Genomic DNA, 17,041 nt, shown 5'->3' on the forward strand with positions numbered 1-17,041 from the left:
GCACTCCAGCCTGGGCAACAGAGCAAAACCCTGTCTCAAAAAAGGCGAAAAGAGCAGTGTGACTGTTTTGATAACCATAAACAATAATTTGGGAAACATGATATGTAGAGACAATAGTAGTGGACAGAAGCCCTGGAGTGACCCTGCTCTTAGAACAGGAATGTCTGCACTTCCTTGTGGGTGTTACTGGCCTGGCTGAAGTGTGTCTGTGTGTTAGAAACAGCTAAAACAAGAGACAGCTGGAGGGACTTGCTGGGGGAGAGCTGGGGCCAGTGACTGCCCAGGGTGCTTCTGGGGAAAATACAGCTATGGTATTTTGCATGTTACCATATTGCTTTCTAAGAATATATGTTTGCCTTTTTGCAAGGTTGGCTTATTTGGACGTCTAGGCAGTTTTCCAGTTAGAGGGACACCGATGGCCACTCGATTGTTGCTCTGTGAGCATGCCGAAAAGCTGTCAGCCACCATTGTTCTCAAGAACCACCACTCCCGGCTTTCTGATCTCGTCAACACGGCCATATTGATTGCTTTGAACAAGAGGGAGTATGAAATCCCATCCAACCTGACTCCTGCAGATGTCTTTTTCAGGGAGGTATGATGAGTCCTCTTTCATGTGGCTTTGTAGAACTGTGCCATTTAGTGATCATGCCCTAGGCAGGAAAGAGGGTGAGGACAAGTTAAATCACAAAAGATCTCACTGAAATGTTCAATTGGACCCCAGATTTTCTGGCTAAAGTATCACTCAGAAGTATCATTTACCAGTTACCTACAAAGAAGAGCTTGCAAAGTTGACTGAGAAGTGCTCCCTGTTGACTTTTTTTCCCGTTAGTAACTATCTCCAAGTACCTATTTGCTTTGGGTGCTGATCTTCCCTTTTTTTTTTTTTTTTTTTTTTGAGATAGAGTCTCACTCGGTTGCCCAGGTACCTCCACCTCCCGGGTTCCAGCGATTCTCCTACCTCAGCCTTCTGAGTAGCTGGGATTACAGGTGCCAGCCACCACGCCTGGCTAATTTTCATATTTTTAGTAGAGGTGGGGTTTTGCCATGTTGGTCAGGCTGATATTGAACTCTGACCTCAGGTGATCCACCCCTTCAGCCTCCCAAAGTAATGGGATTACAGGCGTGAGCCACTGCGTCCATCCTGTTCTTCTCCTTACTTTGTCTCTCGATCTACTGTTTTTTTTTTTTTTTTGAGACTGAGTCTCGCTCTGTTGCCAGGCTGGAGTGCAATGGTGCAATGTCGGCTCACTGCAACCTGTGCCTCCCGGCTTCAAGCAATTCTCCTGCCTCAGCCTCTCAAGTAGCTGGGACTACAGGCCTGTGCCACCACACCCAGCTAATTTTTGTATTTTTAGTAGAGACCCTGTTTCACCCTGTTGACCAGGCAGATCTACCCTTGACTGTGCCACAGCCAAGTAGCCTTCCTGAGTGGGCTCCCTTGCCCTCCCACTTCTGCCAGGTCAGATGAATGGGAGGCCCTGCCAGAAGGCCGGAAGTTGTAGTAGTTATTCCCCCAGCTTTCTTCCTTGCCTGTGCCCACTTTACATTGGCTGTGCCCCTCTGTCAGGGACCATGCCTCCTGTCCAACTGCTTTCTCTTGTTTCCAGTAGCTGCCCCTCCTCTTGCCTCTTCAGGCCGGAGGTTGATAATGCCTCATCCTAGGGTGCTGCCCCATCCCCTTTTGGACCCCTTAATCTTGTCCACACCTTTGCAAACAGTCCCTTCACTGAACTCCTCAGCTACCTCCTAGGATCCTGTTGCTACACCTTACTTGTAAAATCAGATTTATTTTCAGAGAAAAAGTAAAGTCTGCTACAAACTTCAAAGACAGAAATGGTTAAGATGCTGGTCAGCCAGTGACAGCTGGACATTGTGGAAATAGTGGCACAGTCCTCACGGTTTTGTGAAGCGTCACAGCCTATTGAGGCAGCAGGGTAGAATTCGCTGTCTCCCTTTAAAGGTGTGACATTAGGACTTAGACCTATTGTCTTAACTGAGACTGCAGAATGATCTAGTTTTAGAAACAGTGCCAACTCTTCCCTCAGCTCAGTGAAATTTGGAATTCCTTATGCATTTGAGGAGCTTCAAACTCTATTTGGTGTCCCAGATTTTGCTTCCTTCCTCCTATAGCCTAACTGTATTCTAGCATGTAACACATTATGCCAACAGGTCTCTTTTTCTTAATGTTTGATGTACTGTAACCTAAGTTCAGTCTTCTGTTGATTCCATAAATGCGTTTAGTGTGAATTCTTTGTTTTTATACGTTTGTGTTAGTTCCTAGGGAATGGAAGGAAAAGTGCTTTGTTATGTTTTGTTTTTAATCTAGACAGTATGCCAGAAATCTGAAAGAAAAACAAATCACCTCAAGTTTCATGATCTAACAAATCAAATTGTTGTCTTTTTTGTGTCCTTTTTGGTGTTTATTCATACATAGTTTTATATGATAAGGCAATGAATTTTTAAAAATTAATGACAGACTGCTTGTAAGAACTGAGCAAGAGCCTGGTTTATTATTCTGCATTTGTATCAAAGGGCAAAGTGTAATTGTCAATGCAGTGTATGTACATGTTTCAGTTAGCTGAATTATTAGAGAAGGGTCTGGAAATTATCAGTTGGATACATAATATAGAATAGTATTTTAGGACTATGATACAGCAAAACTAAAAGTGTGATTGGCTCCTCAAAAGAATGTTCCATATGAAAAATGGTAATGTTTAGGACTGTTCACGTCACTATTTATCTTCATTTCTCATGATGTTCATTGGTCTTCAGCTTCTCTGGGGTGTAGTTCTAAAGGTTTTCTCCCCTGTCATAATCATCATGAAAAGAGAATATAATAGCTATGTACATATAGTAGTTTTTCTTTTTACCTGTCCTTTCCCTTGGGGGTGACAAAGTACCTTTCTAAGGAGTATTTGTGTTTTGGGATGAGCTGGTTAACTAAAATCAATCTCTGATTGGTGGGCCATATAGAAAAATATTTTGACTTGGCAGCCCTGATAGAAAGTAAAACAATACAGAGCCTGCCTGAGGGTGCACTCTCCACTTTGCCTCTGTCTCCAGTTTGGGAAGGCCTTGTACCTCCCAGAGCTCTGGAAAAGCAGAGCTTACTGCTTAAGAAACAGACTATGTTGACACGGCATATGAGCAATATTTGAAATCACTGAATATATACATGATAAGATAATTTAACAAGTGTTTTGGCATTTTATGCACTTTTATTTTCTGTCTTTTATGCTTTCCTTTTTTTTTTTTTTTTTTTTTTTTTTGGAGACAGAGTCTCGTTCTGTCACCAGGCTGGAGTGCAGCAGCACAATCTCTGCTCACTGCAACCTCCGCCTTGGTTCAAGCAATTCTCCTGCCTCAGCCTCTCAAGTAGCTGGGACTCCAGGTGTGTGCCACCACGCCCAGCTAATTTTTGCATTTTTAGTGGAGACAGGGTTTCACCGTGTTTGCCAGGATGGTCTTGATCTCTTGACCTCGTTATCTTCCCACCTCCAAAGTGCTGGGATTGCGGGCGTGAGCCACCGCGCCTGTCCATTATATAGGCTTTCATTGTGTTTTTCATGTTAACAATGTAAAATATTCTTATGCTTAATCTTACAAATTAAATATGCTGAAGATTTCTTGCCTGGGCTGTTAGAATGCCTTTGGCTAACATCAGAAATGCAAAAGGAAGAACAAGGTTTGCAAAAGGGAGGGATTTTGTTTGGGTCATGTTTTATCTGTGACTGTGTGTCTTGTTCCTTCAGCCAGTTTGTGAGGTCCTTGAGGGCAGCTGATCTGATTTTTCTTTCCTCTTATCTCTGTCCATTGCTATGCTAACTCTAATAACGGGGGCAAGCTCAAATGCAGACTTGAACTTGAAACAGGAGTTTCAGTGCCTGATGGTATTTTTGCATTGTTACCTCCATGTATTAATTAATGACAAAGGAAGAGTTAGAAGTTATGTATTTAGTTCATTATTCTCTTATGTTGCTTACTTCTATTCTGCAAACATTTCTGTTATGTCTGAAGAAGGGGAATTCCTCAAAGAAAGAAATTAGCAAGTTCATGTTTTGAGGTCATTATTTTAGTCTAGTAGTGCATTAGTTTGGGGTATGACATTGTAAAGTGACGTCATCTGTAACCTAGTGCCATTTAAAGGTGCCTGGAGCAGAGTAGCTATAATAAATAATGTTATTTAAAGAAAAAAATCTACTTGGTAACAATCCAGAATTTGCCTGTTTATAAGACTTACTTGGGCACTCTTTTAAAAGTTAGGAGATCTGACTTTTCTTGATTTTTGAATTTATTTTTACCATCAACTGTCAATAAATTTTCTTCCATCTATAGGTCTGAGGATATGGCTTAATGAGTAAAACTCACTGGGTAGTTGTTACCCATCACCATAATTTTTGTTGAAGTCATTGACTTCTGTGTATTCTCTCAGGTGTCCCAAGTAGATACCATCTGTGAGTGCTTACTGGAGCATGAGGAGCAAGTCTTGAGGGATACACCTATGGATGCCGTTGAATGGGCTGAAGTGGTGATCAATGTGAACAATATTCTCAAGGTACAAAAATATAGTAAAGGTTTCAGCATTTCAAAGCCCAGAGCATAGATAGACAAGGAAGTGGTTTCCATATTCCTACTCTGTATTGCCAATAATTTATAAGGTTGTAGACATTTGTTAATCCCAAAAAAGTTAGAAAAATGTCAGTCATCTTATTATTAATCAGCTAGTGAATATTTTGAGTGTTAACCTGGTGCCTATTAATAAATTCCTATAATCCTGAGTTTCTATTTGGTAGAATAGTAAACCTTTCATTTGGGAAGATGTGTTTGTATCTTTGCAGTTTTTTTAGTTGGTTTTTTTTCGGAGAGAAGGTCTCACTGTCACCCAAGCTGGAGTGCAGTGGCACCATCATAGCTCACTGTAACCTTGAACTCTTGGGCTCACAAGTTCCTCCTGCCTCAGCCCCCAAGAGTGTTGGGATTACATACCTGAGACACCATGCCTGATTGCAAACGTATTATTAATGTAACTGTCTAAATATTTCTCATTTCTATTTTTTTAATTACTCAAAACCTTGCTACTTTTACTGTTGACTAAAGTGTTGCATTTAATTTTAGCTAGTGGACTTATAGTAATGATTTTCCTACTTTGGTAACTATTGTTTGCCAAAACTTGAAGTTAAATTACGGAGTAAAACAAGAAGCAGAAAGAACCAAAAAGTAATCATGCAGATCTGTGCTGACTTTTTTCTCTTATTTTCTTTTCTTTTTTATTTTTATTTTTTTTCATTTTTTAATTTTTTTTTGAGACATGGTCTCACTCCATTGCCCAGGCTGGGTTTGCAGTGGCTTGATTATAGCTCACTGTAGCCTCCACGTCCTGGGCTCCAGCAATCCTTCTGCCTCAGTCTCCCAAGTAGCTGGGACTGCAGGTGCACACCACAATGCCCAGGTAATTTTTAAAATTTTTTTGTAGAGAGGGGCTCTCACTATGTTGTCAGGCTAGGAGCAGTCCTCCTACCTCAGCCTCCGAAAGCACTGGGATTACAGGTGTGAGCCAACATTTCTGGCCCCTGAGTATTTTTTCTTACTAATTTACTTTGATGTCTTAAATTATCTTCAGAAATACTGTGATCCATCACCTTTTGCGTGTGATAACACATTAATTTTTTTTCCAGGATATGCTGCAGGCTGCTAGTCATTATCGCCAAAATAGAAACTCTTTGTATAGAAGAGAAGAATCACTAGAAAAAGAACCTGAATATGTTCCATGGACGGGTAATATACTGATTTATTAACGGTTGTTCAAAATACATTTCTAATGACCCATCATTTTTAGAAGTTGTGTTATTCCCCTAGTGTAGGTTTGTAACTGAAATGAAAAAGTGCCATCTCCAAAATGAGCAGCTCTTGTCAAAATCACTTTATTCTTCCCTTGCTCTTATTTATTGATCTCTCTATAATGTATGTATTTAACTGGTACTTTTGCATTTACTAGGTTTTAGTTCAAATAGTTATTCATAGAAGCAGGTCCTGCCCTCAGAGGTATGAACTATATTTTGTGTTGATTTAATACAAGAAAGTAAGTGGAGTAGTGGAGTTGCATTAAAGGAATTTAGATGGAAGAAGAATCATGTTTACCTGGCTTTGCTGAAGAAATCTCTTTAGAGAAGATGGGGTTCAAGCAGGGCATTGACAGGTATCACCTGAATCCCTGTTTGATTTAATTTTCCAGCAGTGATGAAGAGGCATAATTTTTATGCAATTAGTCTTTCCTTTAGCCGTCACTAGAACCCTTACTTAACCATATTATTTTGTGTAATTTCACAGCAACGAGTGGTCCTGGGGGCATCCGAACGGTAATAATACGCCAGCATGAGATTGTCCTGAAGGTGGTTTATCCACAGGCAGACAGCAACCTCCGAAACATCGTGACCGAGCAACTGGTAGCCCTGATCGATTGCTTCCTGGATGGTTATGTTTCTCAGCTTAAGTCGGTGGATAAATCCAGTAATCGGGAAAGATATGACAATCTGGAGATGGAATACCTACAGAAAAGATCAGATCTCTTATCTCCTCTTCGTAAGTTCATGATACTTGGCAAGAGTTTTAAATTTGCTGAATGGATGAAAGGATCAAATAGTTAATGCAATATATTCAGTGTAGTCATGTTAATCCAACTGTAATAAAGAACTTAAAGCAAATATGCGCAGCTTTCTGTTCTCATTTATTCAACTTTTTTTCCAGTACTATCTAGGTATAAGTACCATAGATGATACTGAAGATGATTAATGAATACATAAACAGTATGTGGAGACTACCCTTAAAGAGCTTAGCATCACAGACCTTTACATGAGTAACTGGATTGCAAAGTACAGCCTAATGAGGGCTGCTTGAGGGGGACAGATAAATAGTATGGCTCTTCAGCCAAGGACACATTATACTCCAGGCTAGGATTGGGAAGAGTTTGCTTTACTCTTACACGAAGGAAGGGAATAGCGTTTTGGGGAGGCAGTGATGAAACAAGGGTCTGAATTTGCATCTTTTTTTTGTCAAGGCAGAGTATCACTCTCTCGCCCAGGCTGTAGTGCAGTGGTATAATCTCAACTCACTACAGCCTCTGCCTCCTGGGTTCAAGCAATTCTCCTGCCTCAGCCTCCCAAGTAGCTGGGATTACAGGTGTGTGCCACCACACCTGGCTAATTTTGTATTTTTGGTAGGGACGGGGTTTCACTATGTTGGCCTGGCAGGACTTGAACTCCTGGCCTCAGGTGATCTATCCACCTCACCCTCCCAAAGTGCTGGGATTGCAGGTGTGAGCCACCACACCTGGCCTGAATTTGCAGCTTTAAGGAATTGATGTGAATTGTGAAACTAATTGCCAGTAAGTGGGAAGGTTTCCATTCCATTAATGATTCTTGATTTATAATAGGAATAAAGATAACATTTCAAGTCATATTTTTTATTACAGATTTTAAGTTTTGTTAACAGGATTTTTTCCCATCTGTTCTCATTCCCACAGTTACACTAGGCCAGTACCTGTGGGCTGCTTCTCTAGCAGAGAAATACTGTGACTTTGATATCTTGGTACAAATGTGTGAGCAGACTGACAACCAGAGCCGACTGCAGCGCTACATGACCCAGTTTGCTGATCAGGTGATGAGTGTTGGGTGTGTGGCCACTGAGTCCTTTAGTAATCAGGGCTTTTGGAATATGATACGATCTTTTTGTAGTTAACTTTGATGAGAAAATACTAATTCGTATGTTGTGTTTCTTTGTAAATTTTGTGCAGTAGCGAGATCACAGCTCACGACAGCCTCAACCTCCTGGGTCCAATCACTTCTCCCACCTCACCCTGTCCCACACCTCCCGCCTTCCAGTTGATGGGACCACAGGAGCTCGCTACCACGCCTGGCTAATTTTGTTTATTTTTCAGTAGAGACAAAGTCTCACTATGTTGCCCAGGCTGGTCTCAAACTCCTGGGCTCAAGCGATCCTCCTGCTTCAGCCTCCCGAAATGCTAGGATAACAGGCTTGAACCATCGCCTGGCCACACAATTCTTTATATATAAATATTACTGAAAGATTCTTTGACCTTTGGAAAATATGTTATAACTTTCATTTCTGTTTATATATTTTCTAGTTATTATAAAAGTACTTAGGTATATGAATGTTGATAAAGTTCTTAAAAATTGGATAGAAGATATTCGGGAGCATAGAACACTACTTTAAGAGAGCTTAGCTTTACATACACCTAACATTCTCATTTTCCTTGAGGGATATTATGCTTCCTGTTTAAAAAACAAAGTTCCCAGCCAGCCTCAGTGGCTTATGCTGTAATCCCAGCACTTTGAAAGGCCAAGGCGGTAGGATCACTTGAGGCCAGGAGTTTGAGGCCAGCCTGGGCAACATAGTGAGACTCTGCCTTTACCAAAAAAAAAATTTTTTTTTTGAAACATGCCAGCACACGCCCATGGCCACACCTATTCAGGAGGCTAAGGTGGGAGGATCATTTGAGCCCAGGAGGTCAAGGCAGTGAGCCACGATTGTGCCACTACACTATAGCTAGGTGACAGAGCAAGACCCTATCTTTTAAAAAAAAAAAAAGTTTCCATTGTGACACTATCTGAAGTGAATTTAAAGTTGTTTCTTAAAGCCAGTCTAGTCAGTTGATTACTATGAAAAGCTTATTTTTTTATTACTGTAAAAGTGACACTGTATAAAATTTAGAAAACCACTATAAACAGGAAAGATAAAAATCACTCAAAATGCCACCACCCAGAGAGAACCTTTTAAACATTTGGTTTATATTTTCAGTCTTTCCACTCTATGTATTATAGACAAACATGTTTTGTCAATTGCTTTTTTCACTTGATACATTGCAAACATTTGTTCATGTTATTAAATATTCTATAGCAGCATTTTTAATAGCATTATAGAATTTCATTGACTGGGTATGACTGACTTGATTAACGATCAGTTGGGCTGGGTGCGGTGGCTCATGCCTGTAATCCCAGCACTTTGGGAGGCCGAGGTGGGTGGATCACCTAAGGTCAGGATTTCGTGGCTGGAGGTTGAGGCAGGAGAATCACTTGAACCCAGGAGGAGGAGGTTGCAGTGAGCCGAGATTGTGTCACTGCACTCCAGGCTGGGCAACAGAGCAAAGACTCCGTCTCAAAAAAAAAAAAAAAAGTCGTTGTACATGAACTTACTTAGTATTTCAAAACATTGCTAAATAAATATTTTTTGCACTGATCATGATTTTAAAATTATTTTTATGGATTTTCTTTCTCTTTTGACATTTTGATGCATTTTTGCATTTTTTCTTATATTTTCTTTAACATGTTTAAATGTTATTTTAAAGTCCTTTTGTGCTTACTCTGATCATCTTTGAGTCTGTTTCTGTTGCCTGCTTTTATGTTGCTTGAATCATATTTTTCTGTTTATATCTGGCAATTTTTAAATTGTATTTTAGACATTGTATATTTTTAAAACTCCATAGTATGGAAATCGATGTTATTTGTTCCCTAGTGGATTTTTCTTTTTCTGTGTTAGGCAATTTAGAGGAGAGGAAGATTACTCAGTCCATTAAGAATAGAGGTGGCCCAGGACTCAGTCTCAGCTTTTGTAATATTCATTTCATTTCTGGTTTCAGAAGTCTTTCATGGCAGGATCCCTGCTTTAGGGGAAGTATCTCTTAAACACTGTGAGACTGTAGGACGTCTTGGTCTTCCTCTCCAGCTCAGCCTCCACACCACCCCAGCACTCCACAAACAGCCAGTGAGGAAAACTGGCTGGGCATTTGGGCCTTTCTAGATTCTGATGTATCGTGCCAGCCCATGTGGCCAGCTGGCACATAATTCTGGAATGTTACAGTCTCAATGCTGTCCCACAGAACTTTCTGTGATAATGGAGCTGTTGATATTTGCTGTCCAAATGGGAGCCACTGGCCAAATGGGGCTACTGAGCACTTGAAATGTGGCTAATGTACCTGAGGAACTGAATTTTAAATTTCAATCTAATTTTTGATTTAAGTTGCTACCATATTGGCCAACGCAATCTAGAGTCTGCCATTAATCTTGTCAGTGATCTTGAGCGAGGTGCCCTTTCTGAATGTGAATGTACACATTTGTCAAATGAGATGATTGAATTAAGTGATCCTACAATATAGGAAATCATTGTTTAGAACAGGTTTTCTGTTTTGGAGGCCTTTAGAACAAAGTTATGTTTTGTTATCAGAAATGTATTTTTTAAAACTATTATGAATAAATTATATGTTCTGTTATTTGTAGAATTTTTCAGACTTTCTCTTCCGTTGGTATCTGGAGAAAGGAAAGCGAGGCAAATTATTATCTCAGCCCGTTTCTCAGCATGGACAGTTGGCGAATTTTTTGCAAGCTCATGAACATCTCAGCTGGTTACATGAAATTAATAGCCAAGAATTAGAAAAGGTAAGAAGGATTTTTATATGGAGCAGATGTGTGCAATTTAGGTAGTTTTAATTAGTTTTGTTTTTAGTAATTAAAATACTGTTTACTGTCATACACCTGAGAAGGGGTTACTATCCAAAATATATATAGGAGCTGGGCATGGTGGCTTATACCTGTAATCCCAGTACTTTGGGAGGCTGAGGCAGGTGGATCTCTTGAGTGCAGGAGTTCAAGACCGGCCTAGGAAATATAAATACAAAAACATTAGCCAGGTGTGGTGATGCACACCTATAGTGTCAGCTACTTGGGAGGCTGAGGCAGGAGGATCACTTGAGCTCTGGAGGTCGAGGCTGCAGTGAGCTGAGATTGCACCATTGCACTCCAGCCTGGGCAACAGAGTGAGGCCTTGTCTCGAATGAATGAATGAATGAATGGCAAAAGACCTGAATAGACATTTCTCAAAAGAAGACATGCAGATGACCAGCAGATGTGTGAAAAAAATGTTCTGCATCACTTATCATTAGGAAAATGCAAATTTATACCACAATGAGACATCACCTTACATTTGTTCAAATGGCTATTATCAAAAAGGTGAAGGTAACAAGTGCTGGAGAAGACACGGAGAAAAGGGAACTCTGATGCACTCTTGGTGGGAATGTAAGTACAACCATTATGGGAAACTGTATGAGGGTTCCTGAAAAAGTTAAACTTAGAAATACCATATGAGGCCGGGCGCGGTGGCTCAAGCCTGTAATCCCAGCACTTTGGGAGGCCGAGACGGGTGGATCACGAGGTCAGGAGATCGAGACCATCCTGGCTAACACGGTGAAACCCCGTCTCTACTAAAAAAATACAAAAATCTAGCCAGGCGAGGTGGTGGGCGCCTGTAGTCCCAGCTACTCGGGAGGCTGAGGCAGGAGAATGGCGTGAACCTGGGAGGCGGAGCTTGCAGTGAGCTGAGATCCGGCCACTGCACTCCAGCCTGGGCGACAGAGCGAGACTCCGCCTCAAAAAAAAAAAAAAAAAAAAAGAAATACCATATGATCTGGCAATCCCACTTGTGAGTATATATCCAGAGGAGTTGAAGTCAGTATGTTGAAGAGATACCTGCACTCCCATGTTCATTGCAGCATTTTCACAATAGGCAAGTTATGGAATCTACCTAAGTGTCCATCAATCAGTGTAAATGATAAAGAAGATGTATGTAGAATACACAAAGCAGTAATAGCCTTAAGAAAGAAGGACATTCTCTCATTTGCAACAACATTGATGAAGCTGGAGGACATTACACTAAACCAAATAAGCCAGACACAGAAAGGCAAATACCACATGATCTCACTCATATCTGGAATCCAAAACAGTTGAACTCATGGAAGCAGAAGAATGGTGGTTGTCAGAAGGGTGAAGGGATTTTATATACACACACATACACATATCCATATATACGTATATAAGGAACTCGGCTCAATTGCAAGGAAACAAATAACCCAATTTAAAAATGGGCAAAAGGGCCAGAGAAGTTGGTCAAAGGGTACAAGTTTCAGTTAGGAGGAAGAAGATTATTTTTGTTTTTGTTTTTTAGAGACAGGGTCTCACTGTGTTGCCCAGGCTGGTCTCGAATTCCTGGGCTCAAGCGATCCACCCACCTCAGCCTCCCAAAGTGCTGGGATGATAGGCATGGGCCACTGCACCCAGCCAGGAAGATTTTTTAAATACATTGCACAGTATGGTGGCTAAAGTTAATAATAGTGTATTGTACATTTTAGAATTTCCAAGAGAACAAATTTGAAATGTTCTCACCATAATAATAGGTATTTGAGGTGATGGGCATGTTAATTCACTTGATTTAATCATTCCACATCACATACATATAACATTAATTTGTATCCATAAATATATACAATTATAATTCGTCAGTATACAATAATTTTTTTAAATTTTAAAGCATTTATTATGGATTATTTAGAATGTGTACTCCTATTCTCTCACATAATTTGCATAAAACGTTCTTAATTTGTGATGATATTGCCATTACGTCTAATATCTCAATGAAAATATGCAGTCCAGGCTGGGTGTGGTGGCTCATGCCTGTAATCCCAGCACTTTGAGGGGCCAAGGTGGGTGGATCGCTTGAGCTCAGGAGTTTGAGACCAGCCTGGCCAACATGGTGAAACCCCGTCTCTACTAAAACAAAAATCAGCCAGGCATGGAGGCACATGCCTGTAATCCCAGCTACTCAGGAGCCTGAGGCAGGAGAATCACTTGAACCGGAGGTGGAGGTTGAGTGAGCTGAGACTACACCCCTGTACTCCAGCCTGGGTGACAGAGTGAGGCTGTCTTTCAAAAAAAAAAAAAAAAAAAAGTAGTCCATCATGATTTGACATCACATTAAAATCACAAAAATTTTAATGATGTGTCTGTAACAGTCATTGGCCTTTTTGCAATGAGCATATTGTTGTAATAAATATGCAAATTATGAGTAAAAACACACACATTAATTTTAAAATTTGTTCTTGACAGGATGTTCAGGTGAATATGTAATTGTTTTAGAGCAAATGTTTTGTACATGTCTCTTTTCCCAATGCTTAATGAGGATGGTTGATATTTTGCTGTGTGATTACTCTCAATGTTATGGTACTGCTCAGTTTTTAGGTTTGCTAACTGTTGACTTTTCATTCATTGATATGGCTTGGGGAGAAAAACAAGTTTGGGGTTTACTTACCTTTGTTTCAGCTTGAATTGGTACTCAGTATCTTACAATGGTTTGCATATTTTATTGTAGGCTCATGCAACACTTCTGGGTTTGGCAAATATGGAAACGCGTTACTTTGCAAAGAAGAAAACCCTTCTTGGCTTGAGTAAATTGGCTGCATTAGCTTCAGACTTTCCAGAGGATATACTGCAAGAAAAAATTGAAGGTGAAAGAATTTAAACAGAAAGATTTACAGATTGGTCATGCCATCAATTAACTCATGATGTATTCCTGTCATCAGTTAGCAGGATCTGTCTGTTAGAAACAGGACCTGTCTCTAAGAGGAATGCATTTAGTTAATGTCCAGGTGTAGTTACTCAATTATATACTTGGAATTTTTTTAGAGAAAAGTTATTTGTATTTTAAATAAGAATTCCTAAAGAATAGATTCAAATGGTTTTGAATGGAGAGGTCTGATTATGTACCCTTAGTGATACATATTCCAAGGTCAAAAAGAACTACAAAGCAATCTTGACCTTTACACAGTGGGTTTGTTGTAGGTAGTGTGGTATAGGTGCAATAATTCTGAACTATTTTGTGTATATTATAGATGAAAACTATTACATGTAGTACAGTTGACCCTCCATATTCTTGGATTCCACATCTGCAGATTTGACCAAACATCAAACATACTTGGGGAAAAAAAGAATTAAAAATAATTCAACAGCAGTTAAAATTACAACAACAAAAAATTAAAACAACAAAAATAATGCAAAATTGAAACAAAATAGTGTAAATTTTAAAAAACCAGTACAGTATAACAGCTATTTACATCGCATTGACTTTGTATTAGGTATTATAATCTAGAGGTGATTTAAAGTATATGGGAGGATGTATGTGGGTTATGTGCAAGTAACTACCATTTTTATATAAGGGACTTGAGCTTTTTGGTATTCCCAGGGGTCCTAGAACCAGTTGTCAGCGGATATTGAGGCATGATGGTATTATTTTCTGAACCAAGGAGAAAGGAGATACAAAGAGAAAGACAGTGAAGAAGAACTCTGTATTACTGAATTTGCATTGGAAATACTAGATAGAATCTGATTTTTAAAAACAATATATTTTCTTGTTTGAGGTGATGGATATTCTAATTACCCTGTGATCATTACACAATGTATACATGTATTGAAGCATCACATTGTACCCCATAAATATGTATAATTATTATGCATCAATTAAAAAAATACATTGGCTGGGTGTGGTGGCTCACGCCTGTAATCCCAGCACTTTGGGAGGCTGATGTGGGAGGATTGCTTGAGCCCGGAGATTGAGACCAGCCTAGGCAACTTAGAACTTGTCTCTACAAAAAATTTAAACTTAGCCAGGTGTGGTGGTGTGCGCCTGTAGTCCCAGCTGCGGGGAGGCTGAGGTGAGAGAATCACTTGGGCCTAGGAGGTCGAGGTGGCAGTGAGATGTGATTGTGCCACTGCCCTCCAACTGGGGCAACAGAGTAAAAACCCTGCCTCAGGAAAAAAAAGTAAGTCTCTCTCTCTCTCTCTCTCTCTATATATATATATATATATAAAATATATATAATATAAAATATATATTATATATATAATGTAGATATAGATAGCAAAATGTGTGTATATATAATAAAATTGTATGTATATATACGTAATACACATATATATGCATTTTATTATATATACACACACACATCTTGTCTCTTGCAGTGACACACCAGTAGCATGAGTATACCTAGTTCCGTATTTTGGTTTCTGAGTACTATTTTCCAGTAAAAGAAATGAGGGCTAATTGAAGAAATCTTGGAGAGTCTTATTGGGCCAGAAAGCAAGGTTAATGTACAGATACTAAAAGAGTACAAGAGCCTTGAACAGCTCCCACTGTTCAAGTTTGGGGACTATTTTATTTTATTTTATTTTATTTTATTTTATTTTTTTTTTTGAGACGGGGTCTCGCTCTGTCACCCAGGCTGGAGTGCAGTGGCCGGATCTCAGCTCACTGCAAGCTCCGCCTCCCGGGTTCACGCCATTCTCCTGCCTCAGCCTCCCGAGTAGCTGGGACTACAGGCGCCCGCCACCTCGCCCGGCTAGTTTTTTGTATTTTTTAGTAGAGACGGGGTTTCACCGGGTTAGCCAGGATGGTCTCGATCTCCTGACCTTGTGATCCACCCGTCTCGGCCTCCCAAAGTGCTGGCATTACAGGCTTGAGCCACCGCGCCCGGCTGGGGACAATTTTAATATCGAAAGAAAGGTAGTAAAGGGTATATTCCACAGTCTATAAAAGAAGAAAATTCATGAATCTACAGTGATTTTCAAAAAGGGAAAGGGTCAGTGAAATGCTTCTTTACAGGAGAATGCCAACTAATAATTGTGGAAAGAATGGCAGAAGTCACTATTACAACCACAGTGAATAACTGTCACCAAAGGGTACTGAGACCATTGAGTTTAGGGGCTAGGGGAACAAGATATTCCCGTGTTTTTGGAGTATCAGTAGACAGATCTGATAGACCCTGTCATCAACCACAAAACAAACCCACATTGTGTACTTCTGAAGCAGTGTACTACCATCACCTGTGTCCTGTTCTTGCCAAAATGTTCACCATGATTCTAATCACACAAGAGCAATCAGACATAACCTGCTGGTGGGACATTGTATAATACAGTTGCCCTAGACTCTTCAAAAATTTTACCAATATGAAATGAAAGACAAAGACAGAGGCTCTTTTAGATGAAAGGAACCTAAGAGCCATGACACATAAGCAAATACAGGGTGAGATTCTCGATCCTGAATCACCCTCAGAATAACCATAACAGTTATGGTGAATGTTGTGGAAACAAGTGGGAAAGTTTGAACATACTTAATATTAGGTGATATAACTGAGTTGATGTTAAATTCTGTAAGTCTGATAATCATATTGTGGTTGAATGTCCTTGTTTTTAGGAGACGATGCTGAGTATTTAGAAAGGAAATGTCATGATGTCTGCAACCTTCATATGCTTAAAAAAAAAATTACCTATATACATAGTTCACAAAAGGGACAGAGTGTTAGCAACAGATGACTCTAGCTGGAGGATATAAAGTGCACATTGGCATTTAAAATTTTTTTTTCTGTAGATTTGGACTTTTTCTGTTTTATTTATTTATTTATTTATTTATTTTCTTTGAGACAGGGTCTCACTCTGTTGCCCAGGCTGGAGCACAGTGGCACAATCATGGCTCACTGCAGCCTTGAACTCCTGGGCTCAGGTGATGCTCTTGCTTCAGCTTCCCCAGTAGCTGGGACTACAGGTGCATACTCCATGCCCAGCTAATTTTTGTATTTTTTTGTAGAGATGGGATTTCACCATGTGTACCCAGGCTGGTCTCAAATTTCTGAGCTCAAGCAGTGTGTCCACCTCGCCCTCCCAAAGTGCTGGGATTATAGACGTGAGCCACCACACCCAGCCTGGAATTTTTCAAAATAAAAATTGGAGTGGGGAATCTCAGCTATGTGGTTTGGATCAAGTATATGCAGATATGGATATCTGGTTATGTGACTTATCCACAGAGTCCAGCCTAAGATCTGGGTTTAAATTTTACTGCTGTCATTTTTTTCCTTTTGAGGGAGTGGATATAGTAGAAAGAATTGGGATTTCAAATATTTTCTCCAGAACTTACTAGCTTTGTGACCTTGCATAGTTGATTTATGCTCCTTCATCTGAGTTTGTTCATCTATAACAAGGGTAGTTGTAAGGATTGAGGACACTGTCTTGAGAAAAATGGCTTACATACATTAAGTACTCAGTAAATTCTAGATATTAGCCCCTTTTATTATTAAAATTATTTTTCACTGTTTGGGATAATCTTCCTTCAATCTTTTTATTTTTTGCACTAGTAGTGTCTCTTCTAAAAAACG

At 39.8% G+C, this 17,041-nt stretch overlaps 1 protein-coding gene across 2 annotated transcripts in view; it reads left to right on the forward strand.

Moving 5' to 3' along the window:
* LOC105499143 (nucleoporin 133) overlaps window positions 1–17,041 on the forward strand; it is a 70,396-nt gene that overhangs the window by 38,732 nt on the left and 14,623 nt on the right. For both annotated transcript variants that reach the window (XM_071074572.1, XM_071074573.1), the window contains exons 15-21: window positions 368–592; window positions 4,433–4,555; window positions 5,676–5,775; window positions 6,328–6,579; window positions 7,520–7,653; window positions 10,290–10,448; window positions 13,210–13,345. In XM_071074572.1, coding sequence (XP_070930673.1) covers window positions 368–592; window positions 4,433–4,555; window positions 5,676–5,775; window positions 6,328–6,579; window positions 7,520–7,653; window positions 10,290–10,448; window positions 13,210–13,345 — 1,129 coding nt within the window. The remainder of the gene's footprint in view (window positions 1–367; window positions 593–4,432; window positions 4,556–5,675; window positions 5,776–6,327; window positions 6,580–7,519; window positions 7,654–10,289; window positions 10,449–13,209; window positions 13,346–17,041) is intronic.

This window comes from Macaca nemestrina, chromosome 1 (assembly GCF_043159975.1).
Source record: "Macaca nemestrina isolate mMacNem1 chromosome 1, mMacNem.hap1, whole genome shotgun sequence".
NCBI lineage: Eukaryota > Metazoa > Chordata > Mammalia > Primates > Cercopithecidae > Macaca > Macaca nemestrina.